Source organism: Aspergillus oryzae, chromosome 1 (genome assembly GCF_000184455.2).
Source record: "Aspergillus oryzae RIB40 DNA, chromosome 1".
Classification (NCBI taxonomy): Eukaryota; Fungi; Ascomycota; class Eurotiomycetes; order Eurotiales; family Aspergillaceae; genus Aspergillus; species Aspergillus oryzae.
In genome coordinates this window covers 5,028,623-5,053,669 of record NC_036435.1, presented here as the reverse complement: position 1 = coordinate 5,053,669, position 25,047 = coordinate 5,028,623, and the positions used below count along the sequence as shown (strand labels likewise).

The 25,047-nt window shown below is 48.8% G+C and overlaps 9 protein-coding genes across 9 annotated transcripts; 3 read left to right on the top strand and 6 right to left on the bottom strand.

Annotated features, from left to right (window-relative positions):
* Nucleotides 1–3,125: 3,125 nt before the first annotated feature.
* On the bottom strand, nucleotides 3,126–3,680 carry AO090005000526 (uncharacterized protein; the record flags this gene model as incomplete). The annotated part of the gene is made up of 2 exons (XM_001817527.3): nucleotides 3,126–3,591; nucleotides 3,661–3,680. 2 exons carry the CDS (start codon nucleotides 3,678–3,680, stop codon nucleotides 3,126–3,128), a joined length of 486 nt encoding a protein of 161 aa, XP_001817579.3.
* Nucleotides 3,681–4,692: 1,012 nt separating this feature from the next.
* On the bottom strand, nucleotides 4,693–5,523 carry AO090005000527 (uncharacterized protein; the record flags this gene model as incomplete). Its single annotated transcript, XM_001817528.3, has 1 exon — nucleotides 4,693–5,523. The coding sequence occupies one exon, from the start codon at nucleotides 5,521–5,523 to the stop codon at nucleotides 4,693–4,695; it is 831 nt and encodes a 276-aa protein (XP_001817580.3).
* A 1,301-nt stretch (nucleotides 5,524–6,824) lies between these two features.
* Nucleotides 6,825–8,109, bottom strand: AO090005000528 (intradiol ring-cleavage dioxygenase; the record flags this gene model as incomplete). Its single annotated transcript, XM_001817529.1, has 3 exons — nucleotides 6,825–7,425; nucleotides 7,482–7,806; nucleotides 7,866–8,109. The coding sequence occupies 3 exons, from the start codon at nucleotides 8,107–8,109 to the stop codon at nucleotides 6,825–6,827; spliced, it is 1,170 nt and encodes a 389-aa protein (XP_001817581.1).
* A 3,096-nt stretch (nucleotides 8,110–11,205) lies between these two features.
* AO090005000529 (uncharacterized protein) lies at nucleotides 11,206–12,174 on the top strand (the record flags this gene model as incomplete). Its single annotated transcript, XM_023234061.1, has 3 exons — nucleotides 11,206–11,422; nucleotides 11,483–11,830; nucleotides 11,900–12,174. The coding sequence occupies 3 exons, from the start codon at nucleotides 11,206–11,208 to the stop codon at nucleotides 12,172–12,174; spliced, it is 840 nt and encodes a 279-aa protein (XP_023088995.1).
* Nucleotides 12,175–12,374: 200 nt separating this feature from the next.
* Nucleotides 12,375–14,392, bottom strand: AO090005000530 (GMC family oxidoreductase; the record flags this gene model as incomplete). The annotated part of the gene is made up of 4 exons (XM_001817531.1): nucleotides 12,375–12,583; nucleotides 12,636–13,298; nucleotides 13,352–13,935; nucleotides 14,010–14,392. The coding sequence occupies 4 exons, from the start codon at nucleotides 14,390–14,392 to the stop codon at nucleotides 12,375–12,377; spliced, it is 1,839 nt and encodes a 612-aa protein (XP_001817583.1).
* A 1,888-nt stretch (nucleotides 14,393–16,280) lies between these two features.
* On the bottom strand, nucleotides 16,281–17,384 carry eglD (putative endoglucanase; the record flags this gene model as incomplete). Its single annotated transcript, XM_023234060.1, has 1 exon — nucleotides 16,281–17,384. One exon carries the CDS (start codon nucleotides 17,382–17,384, stop codon nucleotides 16,281–16,283), a length of 1,104 nt encoding a protein of 367 aa, XP_023088996.1.
* Nucleotides 17,385–19,586: 2,202 nt separating this feature from the next.
* On the bottom strand, nucleotides 19,587–21,782 carry AO090005000532 (uncharacterized protein; the record flags this gene model as incomplete). The annotated part of the gene is made up of 2 exons (XM_001817533.1): nucleotides 19,587–21,534; nucleotides 21,589–21,782. The coding sequence occupies 2 exons, from the start codon at nucleotides 21,780–21,782 to the stop codon at nucleotides 19,587–19,589; spliced, it is 2,142 nt and encodes a 713-aa protein (XP_001817585.1).
* A 58-nt stretch (nucleotides 21,783–21,840) lies between these two features.
* Nucleotides 21,841–22,496, top strand: AO090005000533 (uncharacterized protein; the record flags this gene model as incomplete). The annotated part of the gene is made up of 4 exons (XM_023234059.1): nucleotides 21,841–21,885; nucleotides 22,067–22,189; nucleotides 22,310–22,380; nucleotides 22,427–22,496. 4 exons carry the CDS (start codon nucleotides 21,841–21,843, stop codon nucleotides 22,494–22,496), a joined length of 309 nt encoding a protein of 102 aa, XP_023088997.1.
* A 613-nt stretch (nucleotides 22,497–23,109) lies between these two features.
* Nucleotides 23,110–24,579, top strand: AO090005000534 (URC4/urg3 family protein; the record flags this gene model as incomplete). The annotated part of the gene is made up of 4 exons (XM_001817535.3): nucleotides 23,110–23,271; nucleotides 23,329–23,656; nucleotides 23,714–23,887; nucleotides 23,942–24,579. 4 exons carry the CDS (start codon nucleotides 23,110–23,112, stop codon nucleotides 24,577–24,579), a joined length of 1,302 nt encoding a protein of 433 aa, XP_001817587.1.
* Nucleotides 24,580–25,047: the final 468 nt, after the last annotated feature.

The window sequence follows — 25,047 nt, the reverse complement described above, 5'->3', positions numbered from 1 at the left end:
TGTTCACTGTTTGCCACATCTTCTACCTCGGACGGACTAGATTCACTGGACTCCGCGCCATCGTTTCTGTCGACTAACAGTTCCAGCCACTCATGCTTCCAGAGCTCCCTTTCTTCTGACCTGGTACCTTCGCTAAAGAATGTCCAGGAGAATATGTTCCGTGTTGCGAGCTCGGATAGTGTATCGTCAAAGATTTCCTCTTTATCTAAATCTTCACCAGGAGGGTTTGCTGGACGAAGTCCCCTGCGCCAGGAACAAATAGAAACAAGCGTTCTATATATTGGACCCCAGAAACTGTTCCCCAGTAATAACTTATATAAAGTTGTATATGTGGAACCAACCACCATCCAAGCCAGCTTTAAGCCAGTAGACCTAAGAGTGTTAGGCTCCATGCTCGATTCTACAGCTTTCAAGCCGTATGACATGCCGAAATCGATCGACACTTGGCCTCCTTCGCATTTCCAGTTCCAGCAATAGTAACTTAGTTGATGATTGCAGGAGTAGTGCAGTCTGACATCGATAGAAGTATTTCGGAGTTCGACGTAGCCAAACGGACGATATGGAGAGAGTGGCGGGTTTCTATACGTTTGCGAGTCCACATTTGTGATAAATAGAAGGCGGAATTCATCCTCCCGGGGAATTAGTTGCACACCATCAATCTTTTGAACAGGGGCGAGACGGTGATACTGCGGGTTCATGAATGACTGGGGAGAACCGGTCCAAGTAACCGCCTCTAGGTAGACTGTTGGTAGGTAAGAACGGCACAATTGAAGTATCCGGGGTAAGAGGCCCGTGATTAGGGAGCCCAGCCATAATGGAGCTATGTTTGGCCGGCGTTGTGCCATGGCGCAAACAATAGCGTTGTATTTCTTCGATCGAATGAGAGATGGGAAGATTTGCCTCATTGATAAGTTTAGCCACTGGCTAACTAGGTTGCATGGGATATCTGGTTCCCAGAAGCAACTAAATAAACAAGATGTAACCACGCCAGATGTACATGATACAGCCATATAATGAGGAATTTCATCGGGTATTGGTATTTGGTTTCGATACGTCAACTCAGTTTTTCGGTGCGCGATGGGGAGCCTTCCTGGCTTAGGCAAAGGCAAGGTAATACGGGCACCGAATCGATTGTGCAGTGGTATTGTCATGGTGGCAGCCAATGCACTAATCAATTGATCAAACGCGTCATGATACCGGGCAAGGTTAAAAAGGTACTCTTGCGCTTGTGTCGAGGACGGTGGCTCAAGTTTCAGAGTAGAAATCGAAGGTGGAAGCTTGGCGCAATGATGCAGTCTGAATTGGCTACTATTCAAATGACACTCCCACAGTGGATAGTACTCTTTACCATCTCGTACGAGAGTTGCCTGCCAGCCTCGTCCTTCTGCGAGAATAGCAGCCCACCATCGGACTTCGGCCAAATCATGGGTGCCAATGTCAATGATATAACTATTATCCGGGAGTGGCCCATCGGTCTGACTTTGGATATGGCAATCCCACTGAGCCTTGCTGTCAGTATAGATCACCATGTCTTTCATTGTTGACCGACGTATCTCTATCAATCGTGCTGAAAGAATGTATGACCAGCCGAGAACAAATATACCAAGATAATTGGACACAGGATTTAGTAGGGGATAAAACGCGTTCCATTCTGAGACATATTCCGCGGATAGATCACAGGTGCTCGGCCTACACCCCCCGATATAGACAGTGCGGGATCCAGTCTTTTTCCGTGGTGGTAGCCCGCAAGCAGAAGATCTATCGACCGGCGAGACCGACCAGGTAGCATACCCTTCTATATAGAGAGAGTTTGTTCCAAAACAGTCTGCAGCATCGACAGGCTCAGGAATCGAGGGTGTCTTGTTGAGAAGCGCTTTAATGTTACTGCAGGGATGCGGCAAAGCGGTTGCGGACTGAGCCGAGGAAAGCAGTGCATTCCATGTTGACTTCGAGTGGCTTACCACGTCGGTTGCACGGTGAATATCAGGGCGCAGTAAGTCATGGTTACTACCATCCATGGTATGGATGAGACATGGAATGGTCGTTCATGGTTAGTAAGGTAGCTTAGTTATCTCGAGCCTTTTCTGCTCGGCGCAGGAATAATCCGACAGTCAGGTAAGAGGAACCGGCAAGGGGGCCAAACCCCAAACCCCAGCTTGATCATTGAACTATACTATAGTATTTGAAATTCATGTACAACATTAGGGTGGTTCTTTGAGCCTTAATTGAATTAATTTATTTCATATGATCATGTTTTCTTTAACTCCATATCACCATACCTAGTAGTTGATTAGGCCGGGAATCATGTACATCCCAGCGAAGCATGGCTCACAGACCTACACGCCGTCAACACTTATGTCTTGATAGCATTGGTCAATGAATGTGCGAGCTTTGACTGTAACCTAGAAATCATGAGGGGCGTGCACAGGCCGCGGCGCTTATGGATTGACGTGGTGATTGGTGTATAAGCCCTGTCAACCCCTCCAAGTCTTTCAAGCGACTACTCGGGAGAGCGAGTTGTGCACGCTCGAGTATCAGCAGTCCAGTATTATCACAACCATACATACCCTTCATCACGAAAAATATCAGTTCGGAAGATATTTCGATTGATCAGATATGGTCCGTCATCAGCCAGTCTCACAGAACGCTCCCATTACTGAATTATATTAGCGATCGAGATCATACGGCAGTAAGGCTCCTGCGAAGTGGGCCAGAACCTGAACTTTGAGCACACGATTCGGGCTTGCAGAGCAAAGGGCTGTAGGAATGAATGGTTTTACTGTCAGGCTACTGGAGTATGGGCGCTTTGCCAGGAATGTCCTGATCATCCTGGAGGTGGACCAAAAGGAACTGAGCCAGGTGGCTGGATCAGAGAGAACAAATGCCCCTGGAGCTTTTGACACTGTCTAGCAACCGCAAACGCAGCCATCATAAGTCCTAATTATCGAGTGGCACAGTGGGTGCATAACGGCTCTCGAACGTTCTGCCGCAGCCAAGGCCAATAGATAGCGCTTGCATAAGCCGAGGCTCTCCGCAAAGCTTCAGCACCTTGAACGCCCCGTATACATCTCTTGTATCCGTAGCTGCCGCTTTACAAGGACCCACTACGTACTGGAACCATGGTGTCAGTCAAGCTCGAACCGTGTAGAAGCAGAGTTACAAACAAGCCTGTCAGTGCCATTATTGGTAGCACCAAAAGTGACCCAAGTATACCAGTCAAGGCCAACAATAGTCCACCCAACCATGGGAGGCAGGTCACGATACGAATGTACCTCTTCGGAGGATTGACTCCAAAGTTTCCTGGTGTTTTCCATCCCCGCCACGATCCAAGTAGCAAGTTGGGCAAGTGCTTCATCCTTCCCACCATTCTCATGTTTGACTTCAAGCCCAGAAAACAGTAGCCGCCGCTTCGTATGTGAGTCTGTCGTTTGGCTCAACACATCCCCTGCACCCGCACAGGTGAGCGCATCATATAAATCAGACACCTGCTGGGTATCTTCATGATAGTAAAACGCGTAGTCGCACTTCTTCTGCACGCGGTAGTTTTTCGGCATTGTCGGGAGCAGCTCCGAGTTGATCGTTTGGGGTTGCCTTGTATGTTTATCTTCTGTCAGCCGAAATGCCAGAAAGAGAGTAAAATGTTGACTGCGAGGAACTTACACGTTCTCCGCTTTAAGCATACTGCCCTTAGATGCAAGGTGTAACATAGGATAGACCACCTTGGTGCACCATGCACTCTCATCCTTCTGATATCGGCTAGAGCGGGCTAGAAGGCGACCGATAGGAAAGCCTTGTGCTCTCGGTAAGATGTGTAACCACAGTCCCCGAGGCACTTACATTATCGTCAAGAATCCTCTGGCGCTTCGCAGGACTCGTAGATCTGGTGGTCATAGTCCTTTTCCGTATCAAATCACCTAATGGCGTAGACGGCGCTGTATCTGGTGGGGTAGCTACTGTTGCGCAAGGCACATCACGAAGCCAGCGCCAAACGGCACTGTCTTGAGGATTCATGGCTGGCGAGTCATGGCGTTGGAGTTTGTGTGGCTCAGCAATGGGGTGTTCACCAGCCAAACAGCGAGATGTATCTATTGCCGATGGAGCACCAAGGACATGACTAACATTAGTAGTCGTAGAGGTACATATTCGCAGTGCATAGTATGGTTTGTTTCTGGGAGGGGATGTTGTTTGTATTGGTTTATCTCGGGAGCGGTGATGAACTCCTGGGCGGCAGAAAATAGACTCAACCAGGCGGTGAGGATACCCAGCCGAAAAAATAACGGTCGGTCGGTCATAGCCGGAACCCAATTGGGTTAGTCTCATGAACGTATATAAACACACAGTACTAGGGAAAGAGGTAAGCCTTCCTCTAGGATCGCAGTTCTTCTTTATAAGTGGCATCTTGTCTGCTATTACGATTGTAAGTTGTCATTTCTCGTGAACTGTAGTATAAGTTTTGATGATCCGCTCGCTTACTAACTCTTCGACTCTGAACTATATATATCTCCAAATGTGATCTACTGAGCGAGCAGACATTATCCGAGGCACAGGATTTAATGCATGTCTTGTGGTGATGTACTAGAAGGAGTTATCAGTGAGCAATTTATTGACATCAAATTAAGTACCGATAAAGAATATCTATGAAGCTCCATGGACCATAAGGCGTAAAGACGGAAAAGTTAAGGCTACCCGTACTCAAGTGCTCTTTGAACTATTCCGAGACGAATACCCACAGGCGCTAGCTGGAAACTCCAGAAGACGCGATATCCGTGGATCCGGATCATGTTCCAGGTACATGCAAATAGCGATGCATTCAGTGACAAGTCGACCAAAAATCCACGGCTGCCAGTGGGACATGGTACACATGAGACCCATCCACTGCGCCAGGATCACAAGGGCTGGCGGATCTCTCCGTCTCAAAAGCGCAAGAAAATCGGTCGTCAATTTCCCCATGAAGGAGGTACATTTGGCCGAGTTTTCGAAATTTCTTTCTAGTTCGAACAAGCCTGTCAACAACCGGAGATGCTCGTAGTATGGATTTGTCTTGGCGGTGGTAGAGTCGTCAATCCCACAGAGGTCAGCCAGATCAGGGTCGAGACCGTCCCGCCCTTGCTTAATTATGTGCTCCAAGAATGCCACTTCGTCCTCGTGGGCTTCCTGGAATGTCGAGGCCCAGATGGTGGAATCAAGGTACGGCTTAGCGAGGGTTATTATACACCGGATCCCACTCTGTAAACAGAGCCAGTTCATTGCGTCCGGCTTATCGGACAATACCCACGAGTCCGTTGGCTTGATATTTTCGGGACAGAGAGTGGTGAGTCCCATGAACATGCATGTTGACAGGAGGGCATCAACATTCTGGGGAGTAACGTTGGAGGTAAGTGCCGCTTGGTATAGCTTAATAGCGCGCTGCCAGAAAAGTGTCTCTGCAAACTGCCGCGTTTTGTTGCCGGGGGAAATGCGATTGAGGTGAAGAACACCGACTCCAAGTATCGTGTACATCAAATGCGGACTCTGACAGGACATTCAGTTATGAGAACTGTACCTATCAAGTCAACAATTGGGCCTAGGCTCACCGTTAATGCAACCCGAATCATGTCGCTCCTCATGACATCTCGAAGGGAGGGATTGGCGACCGTGTCGGTAGACGACTTCAGGAAATGTTGGAAGGCAATCAAGCTAACGGGATGAACAGAATTTCGCTCTATTAGAGACGTATTGGTGCCCGTATCCAGATTCAAGATCTCCTCTATTCGGGTCGCCAAATCGCTCAGAGAAAAAGAAAATGTAATGCCGTCTGGGTTTTGCGTGCTTGCTGCTACATCGGCGTTAAAGCCCTTTCCAGGCGCAGTAGAGTAGCTGCACGATGCGCCGTATTTCTGGCATTTGACGCAGGCTGGTTTGCCCTCGTCGCACTACACTCATGTTCAATATTAGTTTCGAAACAGTGGTCAGACTCGACATCCGCACTTTGACTCTCCGTTTCTTACAAGTTAAGCAGCCCCCTCGCGACTTCTTATGGGGACGCCGTGCATGATATAACTTTTCCTGATTTCGATAGAGTGGCACTTGGAACACAGCCTGCCCAAGATAGCTTGTTCGAGCGGGAATGCTATCCAGTGCGCCCCGCGTTATGAGACGTTGTTCGACTGACATGATCTGCTGCTCTGATTGAGAGTGGTCGGAAGATAAACACTCTACTGTATCGTCTTCTAGCTAGCCCTGAGCTTGAAAAAAGAGTATATGTCCTGCTATCTGGTTAACAGCTCGATGTTTGTGTTAATCAGTCAGATGAGAGCATCGCCACACTGGGCGAATCACGTGCCAACCAATACGAGGTAGACATGAGGTTGGTAAAATTGAACAAAATCGTGCTCATGGACTCCAGGGTCAGATACAAGAGCTACAATGAGCGCAATTGGAGTAAATCGGCCACGTAGGGCTGATCTATTACGTGGGGAGACGTTAGTATGATGGTTGATTTGGCAAATCTGCAGGGAGTAGAAACAAGTGAAGAAGGAACAAAGGAAGAAAAAACAAAAATAAGGGGAGAAGGTGAATGTATAAGCCAATTGCTTCATTAGAAAAAAGGTGATAATATAATAGGTAGGCTAAGATACATGTTAGAAGAAAAGGCAATTGATTGATATATACACGGTATGAGAATAGTGAGAATTGACTAGCTAGGCATGAATCTTATTCTGTTGGCAATGGGGGTCAAGGCATTAAAGCCAAGATGCACTCGACCCATAGCGGAATATGCCTTCGCTTAGCCGCAAAAAGAGAGACTATCTCACATCTTCATGCCGTGTCTCGGCACGGAGTCTCTACATAGGAGTGCCTGAAGGGATGGCACCGGAGGCAGAGCCCGAGGGCATACCACCCTCGCTACCAGAACCGCCTCCGAAAGCAGCACTGTCGGTGTTCTGGTGGCCACCGTTCTCGTCATAGTAAGCAGCAATGCTGTAGTACGAGTTGTCGGTGTAGTCGGCACTGACGTTAATGCCAATCTGCTTCCAGGCGAACAGGCCATCCTTGAGGTCGTTACCGAGGTACACATAGTCGGGGAATGGGTCATAAGCACTGGAGGCTTGTTCGATGGACCACATGTCATCAGCATTGCTAGTGATGTCCTGGGTGTTGGTGGTGTAGGGATAGGTGTCCTCGACGGCGGAGCGCAGAACCTCGTTCCAGAACAGCTGACCGATGTGTGCAACGCTGCCGGTTCCCACAACGAGGGTGCCGTTGTTATCATGGACAGAGGCGTTAAGGTGAGTCAAGAGGTGAGTGTGTGTGGCACGGCCGTCATAGTGACCTGGGAAAATGGTTTCGAAGGTCACAACACCGTCTTGATCAGATTCCTGAATACCACGCAGGTAAGTGCTATCCCAGCCGTCCGCAGCGTAGTTGCCGGAAGTAGAGATACCACTATATTTGATGTTAGCGACATGTATTCATGTATGGTAGCCTGTGAGCAAACTGACCTGTACACGCCCGTGGCGTTGGCATTCCAGATATCAACGAAGGCACCTGGAATTGGCTGGCAAGTGTTGACGTCGATGTATTGGACCTCCAAATACACATCCACACCGTCACAGTACTCATCCTCCTTGACGTTACTCCTCTGCACTTCACCCCAGACATAGTAGGGCCCGTCGGTGATCGTGGGGGACAAGATGGCACTGGTGTTGCCGCCGAAGACCGAGCTCTCGGGCGTTTCGGAAGTAAAGTCGACCAAGCCGGTCATGTTGTGGTTGACAGCCTCCCACTTGGCCAGATCATCGGAGTCACGGCGCCACTTCTTGGGACCTATTGAAAGCGTGAGTATTTGGACAACGTTCGTTGATTTTGCGGTTATGAACACCTACTGGTAGTCACGCCACGGGCGCTGCGCAGCTCACGGACGGTGCGGGCGCGACGAGCGACGTTACGTTGCTGCAGTCGCGTTGCCTGCTCGCTAGTGGCACATGCATCAAGGCCGCGCTTGGACCGGGCAGCGAGGGCATCGCGAGCGTGGATCTCGCGCTTCACCACATGCGGATCATGCTTCTCGCCGGGATGCGCAACTGCGAGCGTCGCGGCGGAGAGAAGGAGGAACTTTGTCAAATGCATTTTGATAACGGCTGTTTCTGTTCCAAGAGTATTTATCCAGACCTCTGAGTTGGTTTGTTCTCTTGAGTTGATATTTCAGCGATTGATATTTGAAGGTCTTGTACTTATAGTCCAAGCCTGTCAACGGCTTCGGAAAATCCACGTCATCGGAGCAAAGACGGCAGTGGCCCTACCACCCCCTGTATGGAACCTTTATGCAGGAGACGTTATTCTAGTGCCTGTCATCCCGTAAGGAGATGCGTAATATGCAATACCACGGTCTCTTCGGTGCTTCCGCTGGGGGTTCTTGCTGAGCCTGAAAAGATATGGTCGTCTTGGCGCCGCGTATGTTGGACCCACATTAGGGCTCCGGCAAACGAATGATAACCAGATTATTTGGGTCTCCGTCTCTCTCATTGGGGACCACTCGGCGGAAGACTTACGTTGGTCTGGGGTTCCTGCATCTCTTTGAAGCTTAGCGGCCCACGTTGCCCTATGCTAAGTACCGACAAAAGTCGTGATGATCATCGCCCGCTCAGCCTGGTTGTGGCGGCGTCCGAGATTCACAACCTGATTTTTTAGAATGCATCGGTGAACAGTTTACGTACCTGAAGTAGTTTATTTTTAGGTCCCCGGTCTCCAATGAAAACCCCTTCTTATCATGATCAATAGCCGTCCACCAGCCAATAGGTACAAGTTGATTTGTATCGTGGCCACCATGCTGCCATTGGTATGCCGAATGTGGAGTGTCCTACGTCTCCATCTGTATCACTGTCTTGGCGTTTCAATGCCATCAAGCTATTCACTTGGAACGAGATCGAGGTCATTAAGCTGGTATCCAAGCATCATAAGACGCATATATTGGGTGCGGATTGCGCCCCTGCCTACATACACAGAGCGGAAGACTACCATGGCCAGATGACTTCCAAGTGATTCATTAGCCACTTCAAAAGAGCTGTTCGGCAATCTCCCGAAGGAATACTCAGGAGAAGTCTTGACGATTTCCCCTGACAAGCTAACGCTTTATCTCTGTATCAACTTTCATAGATTGGACGAGAGGCATCTAGCATCGGGGACAGACCTGGATCCATCCTTAAAAATATCAACTGCTTGAAAATGAAACAACTACTGTCTCATACATATGAAAGATTCCGGAAAGTCGTAACGGAATGAATCGGCAACGTTGTGGGATCCGCTAAAGATTGGGCTAGATGCCCACCTTACGTCTGCGGGTTTTCCGTGGTGGAGTTCCTCCTTCTGTGCTTGACTTTGGAAAGCTTATGACTATTTCATGTGTCAATGATAGAGTCCTAATGAGGGAAGCCATCTCATGCTCTTATTCAGTTCATATATGACCGGTATTGCACTTCTAACCAGTTTATCTCACCTCTATTACCGGATTTTGGGAAGCTTAACGGAGTGGTAGTTCCAATTAGTAGTCTGTAGGCATCATGGGTTCTACAAGCTACTAACCATGTTTCTACCTTTATGACGGAACAGACCAACAAACGTAGGTCGAAATGGAGCTTATCGATGCCTACGAGCTTGGATTGGGACCAACGTTTTGGTAAGAAATTATTCTAATAAGGCTGACGACTTCTAAGCTCTTGACGGTTGCAGAAACGCACCGTCTTTACCGATGTATTCCTTGTATGTTGTGTTCCAAAAGGGTTGGGTGCTAAGGACCATGCTCAGCGTGCACGTTCGACCTTTCCACCATCTCGAGGGAGTAATAGACGGTGTCAATATATGACCACCTGCAGACAACAACAGAAAACATGCCAATACACAATCTGAACGAAAAGGCCCACGTAAAAGAAATCGACAGGACTACTTGAACCATAAGCGCTTTCTCTTACGAGGTTTCTCCTGTGTACGAGTGGTCACGGGGGACAATGCTGCAGCAGATTGAAATATCCGATGTAGCATCGAGACTACCTCAATAGAATGGGATATCCTTTCAAAATGATAACGGGACTACTGAATCAATTAGTACTTTCTCTCCATGTTTATTAAAGCGGCGAGATATCCCTGGGCTGCACCGCTCAAATACAGAGACCACCATCCATAACTATCTGTCGATATGCCCCAGACCTCCGTGCTGGGCTTCTGCGCTTTCGTCTCTCATGGTGCACCATAGCTAGATAAATCAATAACGGTATAAAGTATTTGAGTTTTTCTATCGGGACCTTACCCATGTAACATAGTACTTGCGCACAACCTTTCACCTTTGCTTCCTCGCTTTTTCGATTCAAAAATGACGAGGTTTGTCGCTTGATTAGAGGCATAGCCGTACCATAGACTGTAGTCTTGGCGACCGGATATCCATACTCTCTCCATAACAGCTTAACGTTCTGCTCTACTTGTAGATGGAGGCTTTTGTACGATGCAGTCGAAATGTAGACAGTCTCTGGGAGCCTTGGCCGAATTCTTCTTTCATGGCCGCTAAAACTGTGACTAGGATAATATTGATTCTTGTTCTGATTAGAGCTTCATTTTGCCTAGCATCCCAAAAGGTAAACCGAAATCTGCCAAGGTGGATCCTTCATAGAAGCAGATTGATATAAGTTTCTATCGTAGTTATGCTGCATGCACTCACGTAGGGAGACGGGAGCAGTGCGTCTCTCCTAGGCTGTAGAATCCACCGAGATCCTGGATATCGATCCGGTTTTAGCTTAGATATAGCGTCTCTATCTTGGGGCCATATCGCTGTCACAGCGAGCGTTCGTACAGATTCTTTCTCAATCTTGTTCTTCTATGACTTTGCTTGTTAAAGGCTGTATCAAGCTCCGTTTTAACTCGCGATCGTTCTTCCTTGCAGCGTATTTACGAAGTTTGCTTTCTAGCTCTGTAAACCAGTCCCTAGTGGGTGACAATAAAAAGTAGTAGTGGAAGGAGGGTTGATGGTGAAAAGCTGTACTTATTTTATAAGGACTAGTAAAGATTCACTATGTCACTCTCTGTATTGAATCATTAGGAAACTGGCTCCTCAATTGCAAAATTATGACACTATTACGTTGACGGCATTCCTCCTCCTCCTCCTTCTTATTCTTCTGATTCTCTTCTCCTTCCTCTTCTGTCAACGATCGTCACTCTATTATTACACTAAACTACGATATGGCACAGATCTACCGTCGGTTCCTGCACTGGGCAAAGGGTGTATTCCATTCTGGCACCGATCAGAATGAAAATACGATTGAAGGGGAGATTCACTGGAGCAGAGCCATTCGCCATTATATGATCCGTGTAGGAATACGCCCCACGAGCTGCCGAGAGTCAGAGAAGCTGTGGCGCCTAGCCCTCAATGAGAGCGGAGATAAGCCTGACAGCCTGAGTAAGTATTATACATGACACAGAGCGAAAACATTCTAACTCTGCCTAGAGCAACTTCTAGATGACGGCCCATTGGCGCTAAGCATCACACCCCCGGATATTGCTGTCATACGTGGTCGGTTAGACGCTATTCTCTTCTCAAGGCTGTCCGCTGCAATAAAGGAAGAAATCAACGCTCTCAAACACACCAGCTTAGGTGATGCACCAGGTGCTGGCAACACTTTGTATTTAGATTGTCTGCTGAAGGTTTCTACGCCACATAGCATCAAGGGGGAACATTTTATTCCGGAGCATGATGTTGACAACATCCTATGGTATGGTGACCGCGATAAACTGGACACCAACCTAGTGATTACTCGCAAGGAGATTCCCTTGGATTCTCAAGATCGCTCGCCACTGCCGTCCATGAGTAAGTCTCTACCTTTTTAAAATATGCCTCCTGGGAGAAGACGGACGACTAAATTTTATATGAATACAGTTTTGATTCACCGCACTCGCGAATTTGTCGGCCGCAAGAGTGAGATTTTTGGTATCTGTACCGATAGCTATCAGTGGAATTTCATGCACATCAACAAGAAGCGCCAGGTAAGCGAGTCCCATTCTTCGTATAAACCAGACGTTCATGCTTCCAGGTCTCCCGTTTATCCCTGTACTGGTTGCATGATCAGCACCAAATTGAAAAGCTGGTTCGCCACATTATCCGCCAGGCAGCTATCCTTCATCGAAAAGCAGTTGGAAGTTAGAGGTTCTTGAAAATTTGCAGTGAATTGACTGGATGCAAGATATTGTACCAGAGTGATCAGAGTGACAATTTCGGTGCCATAGAGGAATAAATGCTACTTAAGGTAGAGATCAATTAAACTATACTTTGCTTTGATTCACACCCCATTGGCTTTGGTGTCAATATCACCCCTTAGGATCTAAGCACAATTACTTGTGGGCTAGCTTTCCATTCACCTCAGTCGGACCAGATCCTCGATTATCATATCAGCAGCTTTCTCCGCAATGGCATATACCGTCGCCTGAATATGCGCACTGACTTGGAGAGGCATGATGCTGGCGTCGACAACACGCAAGTTAGTTATACCGTACACTCTTAGACGGCCATCGACCACGCCTGACTTCTCGCCTTCTAAGCCTCCCATCGCGCAGGTACCAATCGCTGTCGTTATGTTAGCCCACCACGGTGGCAAGATGATCAATGCCAAACTTACGGTGCCAGTCAGTGATGGTATAGTTCCGAACAAACTCGTCGTATTCGTCCATTTCGCCTGGTGTGTCCGAATCAGACATCGGAGGGAACACCCGGGAGCGAATGATGTCTGAAAGTGGCTTCGTTGCGCAGATTCGCTTCGTCAAGCGCTGGCCAAGCTTCATAATCTCCAGGTCTACCTCCCCATGACCGAAAAAGTACCGTGGATCAATAATCGGCTTATCGTGAACAGTCGCACGGGTGCCAGGGTCCTTGGGTGGCAAGTGGATTGACCCCCGGGACCAGGGATATTGCAGCATCATAAGCATCGTACCATATTTCTTGCCCACTTCGGATGTGAAGTATGGACTCCAGTTGCCGACATCGAAGAGATATTCGAGCTGACCCAAATTAGCATCCTCCCGGAATTGGCGAGCTAGGATCTCGTCTCGTTTTTTCCCAGTCTGTTTGGCCAGTGACTCCGCTCTCGATCGGAGGCCTTCCAGCTCCTCTTGCCCGATGATCTGTGACAATGAACAATATGCGATTGAACAAGGAAGGATAGTCCAAGGTCCGGACTTAGAGCCTTCATACTCACGGCTGGCCGCTTCCTGAAGTGCTGAATCCTGCAGGACCTCATCCCGGGTGGGTATCTCGGGCGATATTTCGAAGATTGTGGCCGTCACTGTATTTCCCGTTAGTGATCGTTTTCTCTAAGTCTCGAAAGATGAATATTACTCATATGCTCCTGAAGGTTTTCCCCGACATTCGGATTTTCAATCTTGACAGGGATTCCAGCAGACCTCAGGACCTCGGTATTGCCCACGCCAGATAGCTCCAGGAGCTGTGGAGACTGAACACTCCCAGCTGAGAGGATAACCTCTCTTGCTGCATAGACTTCTTTCTGCTTATTATCGCAGAGGATGTCGACTCCAGTCGCGACCCACCGGTCACTGTGTCCATCTTTCTCGATTAGTACTTTTGTCACCATTGCCTCAGTAAGCAGTACTAGATTTGGTCGCGCTGCTATGGGTTGATAGTAGGCAATTGCCGAATAACTCCGGGTTTGGCTGATGGGATCCACCGTGCAAATCATGTTCCATGCTCCTGTATTTGATCCGTCAAGACTATCTGGACTAGTATCCACGCCGACCGCGTTGAGTGTCGCGTGCCAAAACTGGTGAGCTGGACCATAGCTCTGAATATGTGTTGTCTGAAGCGGGCCAGTAGTCCCGTGTGTTTCCTCTTGGTAGTAAGAATAATACTGCTTCTGGTGAGTGGCATCAGGAGGGTGAAAAGTCTCGGAACGTTGGAAGTAAGGCCTTATCAGCTGTTAGTCTAGACTAAATCATGGGTTCACCAGGACCCAGCAGAACCCTGCAATTGCTATACATACAAAAGATCATCCCAGCCCCATCCTGCGTTCCCTAATTCCTCCCAAGCGTCATAATCCTCTCGGTTCCCACGATTCCACGCCATGAAATTCAGGGCACTGGTACCGCCAAGTACCTTGCCACGAGGCCACGGTAGCTTCCGACCTGATAGCCCTGGCTGAGGCACGGTCTCAAACTGCCAGTCATACTGAGACCCGATGGTAGAACCATAAAGACCCGGGATGTTGATTGCTTTCTCATCAAATGCTGCGGGACCAGCTTCGACTACTCCGACCACGATGTCAGGGCGTTCGCTTAGACGTGCAGCTAACACTAAGCCTGCGGTCCCTCCGCCGACGATCAGATAATCAAACTCATGGGCTGCAAACTCGTCGACGCGACCCATGGTGTCACGGTTGGCAAGGGATCAGTAGCCGTTGAAGTTAGGTTGGAAAGGCAAAGGCGGGGCTTGGATTAAGGTACGCGCATATTATCTTCCGACTGGCCGATCGTACCTTTTCTGCACCTCCATTCATGCCTCCGCAGATCATCACCGTGTGGGGGTTAAAGAAGGCCAAGCTTGACGGCCGCGGCCTATCGGGCATAGCTAAAGCTGTTGAATGGGCTCAGTTGCTGAGGCATTTTTATGCCAGTTTCCCTGCTACTTGGTGCTTTTCGGAGTTTATCTGGTCTTAGGCTCGACGTCTTAGTGACCAATACACCCCTCCTATGGCAGTTCACAACTCTTTCCATGATAGGAGTTCATTATGCTGCATAACCTATACAGGATTTGTTTTCGCAGATATGTCAGTCCGAGTGAGTCTAGCTGTTTATGTCCAAAAGAGCTTTAGCCTGTCGACCTTCTCTTTATGGACAGAGATGGCTTCATAATCCCAACCCCGGAAAACCATTCAGTAGCATACATCCGATTTGCGATGCTCTTTTCAAAATCATAATAATTTAAGTCACTAATTAAACATCAAGGTATATGGTCAGCAAACGTGCCTGGACCTTGACATCCCCAACGTGATATTTGTTCACTCTATTCAAAAAGCACATTCTGCTCGACAATTGTCTTTCATTTGTGTCTCTGAATAGAAACCTGGAGACCACACTTTGAGTCACAGCACGGGATCAAGGGACCGTATAAGAGCTCAGTATCACCATGAGCCTCTTCCTACAAACTACATGTCAGTGGTGGGTTATAGAGATGCAAATGCATTGCACACTACCACGACATGAATCAACCAAGCCGCCTATTACCTTAATCAATCATACTCCTTATCGTGATTCCTCCTTATCGTGATTCTCGTCAATGCCCCGTTCTATTGCCGAGGTTTCCATGCATAGTGTTGAATAACCATCTACGCAAAATGCCACATTCCAGCCCTAATTTCTGCGCTGACAAGATAACCTCAACCAAAACATATAAAAATCGCTCCAACCTCATTAACACCCAAAACACAATCACACCATATCCCCGGAGTGTCATCAAACAAAACACCACAACCCCTCCCATGATCAGTAATCCTCCAGTTTCATGGTTGTGGGTCAGACCCACAGTTTTTCCGCGTTAGGGTGAACGAGGTCTCCACTTTAGGAATGTGTTGGTTTTCGGTGCCGATTGGGATTGTTTTTGGGAGAATTAAATTGTTAGAGATATGTGGGGAGTGGCTTTTCTATGATGATGAGGATGGATAGGATACTATCATGTATTTGTGGCTTTTAGCTTGGAGTTGTAATTCTGGGATGTTGGGTTTGTGGTGGTGGGAATTATATATATTTCGTGGAGTGTTGAGTAGGATGCTGTGTACCGGTGTATATATATTTTCATGGGGAGTGTGCACTACGCACTCAGGACATTGCAGCCACTCAAATCAGACAAAAATGAGAGATACAGTTGTTTGGGATTTACTCATTCCTTCAAGAATCGTCCATGTACCAGTAAAAGGTGGTCAACAATAAAGGTAGAAGATTGTAAGTTGGAACATCCTCGCTTTCGCGCTACAAACTATGTATAATGAGCAACTATATGTACACTCTTCCAACAATAAACAACGGCATAAGGTGGAGTAGCGAACTATTTCTCAATTACAAGGCCGACCATCGACCAGAGAGAAAGAAGAAAGCACAATGAAAGACTATTCTAGTGTTTCCCCGAAAATAGGATACTGTCTACTATACAATTTACAAAAAACAATATTTCAGACAACGCAAACACCAACCGTCTATTTTCTATTCTGGTTATATAACTTCCCCTTCCTCTCAAAAATTAAATCCTCAAGTCAAATCGCTTAAGCGGAAATACACTGGTAGTAGTAAGGGTTCCACTTCTTGCAAGTGAGACCCTCCTCACACTGAGTGCTACCCTTGTAGTTCAGACCACCACACTGGTACCACTCCTTGACAGCGCCGCCGGCGTTGGAACTAGGCTGAGGAACAGAGTTAGTGGACGCAGCAGAAGAGGCAATGGCGGAGGTGCTAGAGGGAGTAGCGGGAGCAGTGGCAGAGGCGGCAGCAGTGGTGGAGACAATGGTTGAGGTGGTGGAAGTGTTCTCAGTGGAAGGGGCCTCAGTGGATGAAGTGGCTGGCTGTTTGGCGATGGTAGTGAAGCTAGAGGGAGCAGGAGCAGCGCTGGTAGCTGCAGGAGCAGATGCAGAGGCGGAAGCTGATGGAGAAGAAGACGAACCAGAAGCGCCATCCCAGACGGCAGGGCCGGGGAAGGGGTAGCTGTCGAAAGAGTTGTAGATGTCGAACAGAATGCCCTTGTCGGTGGCGGTGTAGGCACCAGGGATGGAGACACCCTCGGGGAGAGTCTTGGAGCCGGAAGAGGTGACCTTGACCTGGACACACTCCATGTAGAACTGGGCGCCGCCCTGGCGGTTACCCTCATGGAGAGCGATGATCTCAGGGCGGAAGAGGTACTCGCCGGCAGCAACGTCGGGAACGGTGACGGAGTGCTTGCCCCTGTTCTTGATCAAGGTGTCAACGGCCCAGGTGCCATCAGTGTAGCCATCCTCGGCAATCTTGACCCAACCGTTGCCAGCAGTGCCCTTCTCAGTAGGGGCCATGTAGACCATGATGGGACCTTTGTGGGAGGAAGCGATGATGTCGTCAGAATCGCTGCGGGAGTCGTGGTGCCACTCGAAGGTGATCTTGTCACCGGCCTTGACCTCAAGGGTCTTAGCGGTAGCCTTGTTGTTAACGTTGCAGGTCATGTCCTTGGAGGTGACATCGGTGATGGGGCTGTTGCTGGGGGGAGAACGGATGTAGCCGCTCTCGCTGTTACCTTCACCCTGGTCGACATCGTTGATCCAGACGGCGTGGACGGTGGCGTGGGCGCTGACGAGCTTAGCAGCCGCTGCCAGAGCGAGCATACCAAAGGTAGAGGACTTCATTTTGATAAAGAGTGTAAGGCGTCGACTTGGACGGTAGAAAAGAATGTAAAAAGTGAACGTAAGTAGGAAAACAAAAGCAGAAAGGAATGAATGGTTAGCTATCCAGGCTTGAGGAATGAGAGAGACCTATCGAGGGTCCGGATGAGGGCCTTTTATACACATCGACGAAAGCTTCCAGCTTCCAGCACCCCTTCATGGTTCTCATAGATTAGACGGTTCGGGATGGGGCAGCGTGAGATGAGCGAAGCCCTGCCAAGAAGCGTCAACCCGCTGATGCCAAGAACGAGACGTTTCAGCTAAATTTCATATCATCACTAGCTTAGGGTTCTACTTCATTTATCCGACTTGGCAATCATGGACTATTGGTCTCTGGCCTGAATTACAGTTGGAGGGATCAACTCCGGTAGGGACCGTGAAATGCCCTAACCCGATTCAAATTTCCGGCACGAATCATGGGCAGTCGAAAAGCACCGACCACCTCCCCTGCGATGTAGTCCGACTGAGTTTCGTTCTTCTAGTGCTGCAGCGGTGGCCTTGGCAGAGGTTTTGCATATTGAATTGTTTCACTCGATATTGATTGTTCTTATGGTTCACTTTGATAGCTTAATGAACTAATCTCCCGAGTGCCGCGTATACCCCTTTTTGTAATAACATTCCTGGCACTTCTACATACACACACTGCCGTAAAGTCTATAAGAAGTAGTCGGGAGTCATGAAGAAAGAAACCGACTGCTAGAACGCTATGGTATTCGACGCTCGAAACATACACCTGTGGAAATACTCCGAAGATAACGGCGTCAAGGATCGGCATGGCGAATCCGCCTCCTGTGACAAGTTGATGCAAAAACCGAGCCGAAGAGACGGGAAGATAAAATAGAGTGGACACGAAAGGGGTGTGATGTGCATGTTAGCCGCCAGGAACCATGATTATGCTGCAATCGATAGATTATCACTGAGAGCCCTGGATTTCCAGGCGGTTCAACTGCTTCGGATGCGTTCCGACCGATATCAGGGTCCGTTTTAATTCTCCACTTCAGCGGCGCATCGGCCATTCCCTAAAAGAGATATACTCCGACGCCACTCCTAGCTTGCGTTTCAAAGTACTACTTCTAGTCTCATGCGAAGGGCCCGGATAATATCAAGCATTTACCCCACCAATCAGCGGTACGCAGATGGGCTACAGAATATACGGAGCTCTTGGGCCTGATCTACTCCGTGGCCAAACCGGTGCCTGGGAGTCCCTTCTTTGACCCTGCAGTATGATCCATCTCGTTTCAAGTCGTGGTCCAGACGCCACATGGCATCAGGGTTTACGAGGTACCCTTCCCTTTGCCTCGAGTAGATGCTTTACCAAGTTCGCGGAACCCTGCTGCGACATATCTGTTTACTAGGGTCCATGCGCGTGGGAAATGAGCAGCACAGCAGCACTAAAGGGTATCTAATCGTATCGTAGTCGGCTTGATATTTTTACTCGGCTTAGGACGCTTCGACCAGCATCTAGACTTGTCTTTCGCGGTGTGGCGACTTTGCCCATCATGCAGTTAATATAGAGAATAGTTTAGCCGGAAATTGCTTACAACGTAAACCGTATACTAGACTTGGGGGCTGACTCCTGAGACTCGAGAGAGCTTCTAGCTGGATCCCCGAGTGCACGGTAACGAATTAGTTGTAGAAAGTACTTCTTAATTAGAGAGAGTAGCTCTCCTGAACCACTCCCATGTGGGTATCAATAGTCTGGTTAAGAATAGACCCTGCTGCCTACATAGCTTCCCCGTAGACTATTGGAACCATCCTGAATATATGTTATTTTTAGTGCGAAAGGCGACTACACTACGACCAGAATCATGCCACAACATCTTACCTGAGGACTTACAAAGCAGTGGCGGACCAATAATCCATTAGCTAGCTACCACAATGCCACATGAAGGCATTCCAGAGTCCAGACACAATCGATCTATTTAGCGCGCCACAGAATATTCCCGACGTGGACCGGACTAATTAGAACGGAATATGCGTTAACCGGGACTAATAACAGGCAGGCCCAGTGGACCTTGAAGTGATTTAATAGCAGCAATAAATACTAGGTTCCCCATATCGTGTCATTCTAGCGTGGATAGAATTTTCCAAGATCTACTAGTCCACCTGGTGTTTATTGCTGGGATAATTTCCATTCAACCGCCCCCGGAGATATCAACCACGATTTTACCAACAACTGAGCAGAACATCTTGGAATTCACCCCTTCGAAGAGCGGCGTACACTTTGCTAATTTGTGTTCCAATACACCCTTTCTTGCGACGCTCCGCCGAATCATAGGTAGGGTGGTCGGCGATACCTCGGTGCATTGGCACGGCAAGTTTCTCCCGGACAAAGGTGTAGAAACTTCGTGAAGCACTGCAGAGATACGACTTGGTTGTCTGCCTTGTGAGAAAAGTCTCCCGCGTCGTCCGATAGCTCCATTTTAACACGGCGCATACTCGAGTTTGCCAATGCTGGGCTGCTCGGACGTCGGTCATCGAAGAATTTTCGGGATTACTCTCTGCCGCCAAGGAGCTCAAGAGGACTCCTACGGAATAGCTCGTGGTTGACTGGCATCGCTCCGCGAGATCACTTGTGCTCGTTCGTGACCAGTGATTCATCAGTTCTTCCCAGAGTTTGTTTTGCACTGCCGGTAAGCGAGCACCAAACGTTGATGAGTAAAGCTCAGCTGTGATATCGTCGACCTGAGCCCGTGCATCTTTCACGAATTCCAAATGGAGCGCCCGCAGATCCAGTGCCTGGCAAAGTACGTACAAGTATGTGGCGGCCATCAGCGACAGAACTTCCACGGCATCCCCCGCATAGCGACAAGCGATGAAGGCTAGCGAGTTCAGACCCTGATTGTGCATCTCCGCTGACTGAACATGGTTACTGACGGGGTGATTCAGATAGGCTAGTTCAGACATATACGACGCCATATTGATGTCCACCCCCTTGAACGCAAACGATAAACTAGGATCGTCGACACTGAGATTGGGAGGAAGACCCCGACTCAAGTTTGGATTGATAATCTCAGAGCACTGGGAGAAGATCATCTTGCCCAGCATCTGCATCGCACCCATGGTCTTTTCCATGGCGGACGTGACTGATGCTGCCTGGAAGTTGCCTCCGTGATGGATCTGGGCTTCCTCTGGATCCAGGAGCGGGTTGTCCGTTGTGGAGTTGAGTTCACATACCACCTGCTTCAGGGATAATGCCATATTCTCAATCTGGGGTCCAATCCATTGGGTTGACGTTCGCAGGGCGTATCGATCCTGTGCCAGCCCGCCGTGGTTGGCGGTCTCACCTCCTTCAGTGGGATTCTTCGCCAACTTAGAGTCAGTCAGTATCTTGAAGATATTGGCTGCCGCCTCCCGTTGGCCGTCATGAGGCCGAGCATCGGCTATGAATGGATGGTAGTTGTATCTGGTGCCAAGTAGAGCTTCGGTGCCCATGGCTGTGAGTACCTGGGAAAGTAGAACAAGCTTATTGGCTTCGAAGAGGACAAGACTGGCCGCGCCACCGCTGAAAGCAGTGCCGTTTAGCAGACCAAGTCCCTCCTTGGGACCGAAATTCAATGGCACGAGTCCTGCCAACTGCAATGCTTCATCGGCAGGTATGATCTGATCGCCAGCAGCGTTATGCATCGAAATATCTGGATTGCCCTCCAATGCACCCGCGATGTAGGCAAGCGGGGTCAGGTCTCCGGAAGCCGATATGCTACCACGTAATGGTACCACCGGAGTCAACCCATGAGCAAGTAGAGTGAGGATATGCTCGACAACCTGGACCCGAACGGCTGAATGGCCTCGTAAGAGTGAATTACAACGCGTGAGCATGGCTGCTCGAACTATCGGAACTGGCATGCAATGGCTTTTCAAGTGATGTAAGCTAGACACAGGACTCCCGAGGCCGCGATCGCTTGGGAGTAGTATCGCTGCATTGTGATGTTGAATCAATGCCTTCTGTAGTGTCGCGTAGTCCTGAGTTCGTGTATCTGCGCTACCTCCGAACCCAGTATTGACACCATATATGACTTCGCCTTTTGCCAGTTTTTGGCCAAGTAGATCTACACTGTGGTGCATTCGACCTAACACATTCTTATCGTCTGTGATCGTCGCAGCAAGTCCATTGCTAATAAATGGGTGATTAGCAGCATTAAAGCCCAGGGGAGCGGATGGGCCTTACTGAGCAACAGCAAATACAGAGCTTAGATCCAAGGATTGTCCATCGAGAACTACTTCTTTGCCCCCATCGGTGAGCTCACGTAACTGACGAAAGGATGACAAAGAAGATGCAGTATATGATTGCTTCTTGCCATGGCGGATAGAATTTCTTCGTAGGGATATACTCTCCACCGTCGGCATCGAAGGATCCCCCATTTTGCTCGAGTTCGTAGAAGCGTGCGACTACACAAAATATTCTTTGTGAATTTGAGCAATGATCAGGGCGTGCTTTTGTGAAATTTTTAAAGAACCAGAAGACGTGAGCTGAATAACCTAGCGGTGAATCAAAGCTTCGCTAACAAGGTTTTCACTCAATCAGAGCTAGAGAAGATGTTAGCTCCATGCACAGAACACGGGATGCAATCAGTTTAGAAGAACAAAAGCGCTAAGTACCAATGAACAAGAGTACATAACCCTGCAGGCTTACGTGGTTCCAACAGGAAATATATGTGTCCTCCATCGCTGAACAAAAAAAACCTACATTGAGCTCAATTCAACAACACCTAGCATTCTACACCTTTCCGTCTCCAAGAAACACTCCTTTGTATGGGAATATAATCCCAGTTTGTAGTCAAGCCACATTATTGAAAAGAGCTCACTCACCCCTGCTTCAATATCCTCCTAGCGAGCTTCATTCCCCAACGGGCATGTTTCCCGTATAGGACAAGTTACCTATTTGATAGGATTTGCTGATGGCGCCTTTGACCTGCCTCTTTGGACTTGATATCGACAATTTCAGCTCGCCAGATGGCCTGTATGTGCGACCATATGTTGGGAAAACACTCCTTGCGTCTATGTAGCTTGGCCAAGACCGAGCTCAACCTTCCCGTTTTGGGAGAAGAAATGCACAGGTCAATTCTTCCTGTGTGACGAGTATTGGATTCTAGCTGAAGTGCCCTGCTAATGAACCAAGGATTGAGAGGACTTTCGTGTCGAGGAGCTGTGGATTTCAATGTCTCAAACTTTTTTAGCTTGGAGTTGGGCGTAGGGCTTAGTCTGCAATATCGCTTGAGTAACGGAAATACCCTGGGCCTTTGAATGACTCTAAATATATCGGCCTATATTAAGCACCGAGGAGACCAAGAAAGTCTGACCAAGAATTCACCTTTTGTGTCTCGCAACTGGGAATAAATCGACTTGGATAAATTTTCCGCTCAGGGTTAAAAGTTGGCTCCTGATCTTCGAGCCTCAGGCAGCCAAACAAAACAGCGCCCAACCGTCGACATAAGACAAATCATTCGGTAGACCTCAGCGATCATGCAGGATGCCACGTATGAACCTGTGTTAAATGTAACTTTTAGTCATTGAAACCCTGTATGGCCGACCCAAGATGACATAATGAGGCATCAACCCCGCATTTGACCAGAGAGATAAATAATGCCCTATCTTATCTCTTCCCCTCACTCTGGAGTCTGGAGATATCAGATAAACCCTCTATCATCGCTACCTGTTCCAGAAATCAACTCGCCCACTTCACCTCATCATGACCATAGACACAGAGATCAAGTACATCCTCAGTCTCCAGGCTGTCCGTGAACGCGCTCAACGTGTGTTCCAGCTTGCCGAGGCCAACCAGATCAACCATTTCGAGTATCATGAGGACCGCTTCGACGCCGCGGTTCAATACGTAGCTAACATCATCAAGGTATACACCTTGCAAGCCTTCCTTGCGACCATGCAGCCCCAAGCTGACCTTATTTAGCGGGACTTTGGCCCGGACAAGTATCACCTGATTCCCCCTCACGGCCGGTGGCAGCACTTCGAAGTCGGTGGGACTCCTCGTATTAAGGATCTCCTTTCACAATGGGAAGCGGCGGGGTACGATAAGGACGAACAAGCTCGGAGCCTCGTCGATTTGTTCTTCGTCTCGGTACTGCTCGATGCTGGCGCGGGGGATAAATGGCGTTTCACCGAACTGGGTAGCAACGCTGTGATCGGCCGGAGCGAGGGCATCGCGGTTGCGACATTACATATGTTCAACAATGGCGAGTTTGCTCTTCCGGGTAGTGATCGAAGGGATGTTGTTCTAGGTCCGTCACCCTGTCCCTGTTAATCCACCTTTTTTATATGTCCGCTAAGAAAACCAGGCGCCTCCCTCAAGGACTTCTCCGAGGCAACCCTATCACGGGGCTTCCAAATCACCGACAGTAACCCGTTCGTCGGTGTTCCTGCAAGAGTCGAACTGATCAAATCCCTCGGTCGCTCATTGCTCAGTCTGCCCAATATCTTCGGTGACACCGGTCGGCCTGGGAACCTTGTCGGTAAGCCATCCATCCCTATCCACTTCATGATCAATCACTTACACTGATCGAAAGATTACCTCAAATCGCGCGCCGACGATTCCAACCGTCTCGACTTCGAAGTATTATGGGAAACCTTGCAGAGTGTCCTCCTTCCCATCTGGCCATCCTCTCGAACACAGAGAGACGGCCATCCCGTCGGCGACGCCTGGCCCCTAAAGGTGCTTGCAGACGACGCCCAGAAAGCCGATCGCCAGTCAAAGTGTTCACATATCCAACCCTTCCACAAGCTTACACAATGGCTAGCATATTCGTTAATGGTCCCATTTGAGCGCCTTTTAGGCGTGGAGTGGAAAAACGCAGAGATCGCGACAGGACTTCCCGAGTACCGAAACGGAGGGCTGTTCGTTGATTTAGGTGTTCTGACATTGAAGAAAGAGAGTCTGCAGCGTGGGTTGGCGAATTCCGGTAGCGCTTTGCCTGCGTTTGAGGCGACAAGCGATGAAATTGTCGAGTGGCGCGCTCTTACCGTGGCGCTGCTGGATAAGTTGCATCTTGCGCTGAGGGGCACTGAGTTGGGGAAGGAGAAGTTGAGTCTTGCTCAGGTGTTGGAGTCCGGGTCGTGGAAGGCTGGGAGGGAGTTGGCAGCGGAGAATCGACCGGAGACTAAGTCTAGTCCGATCTTGATTTTGGGCGATGGGACGCTGTTCTGAAGTAGTGGTTCTTCGGGGGTCTTGGTTGGATTCGTGGTAACTGGGTTATCGGTGGCATAAGGGACTGGGGTTGTCTAGAGGAGATACGCGGGTCTCTATGCATTATTTGTATATAATCTAAGACATGATTTAAAGTCTACGTGAGGGTCTTTTTGGGCATTCCATGACACGACCGCTGGGGTATACACTAGAGGTCATGGATATATATTTGGATAGTTCGCCGTAGTACAAATCAACGCAGCCGGTTAAACAACTGATACCTCTTAAGGTCACCCCATCAGTCCTAGATCTTGGAAATGATAAACCGGAACTCGGGTACTACATCCGCCGTCATCCATCAATCAAGTTCCACATCCACTCGTTCCTACAGTTGCAACAGCGAATCGCCAAGACGACATACCCCATGCCCAGGATCGGCCTCAAAAGTCCCCCTACACCAGCCAGATTCATCCGCGAGGCAGGTTAGCC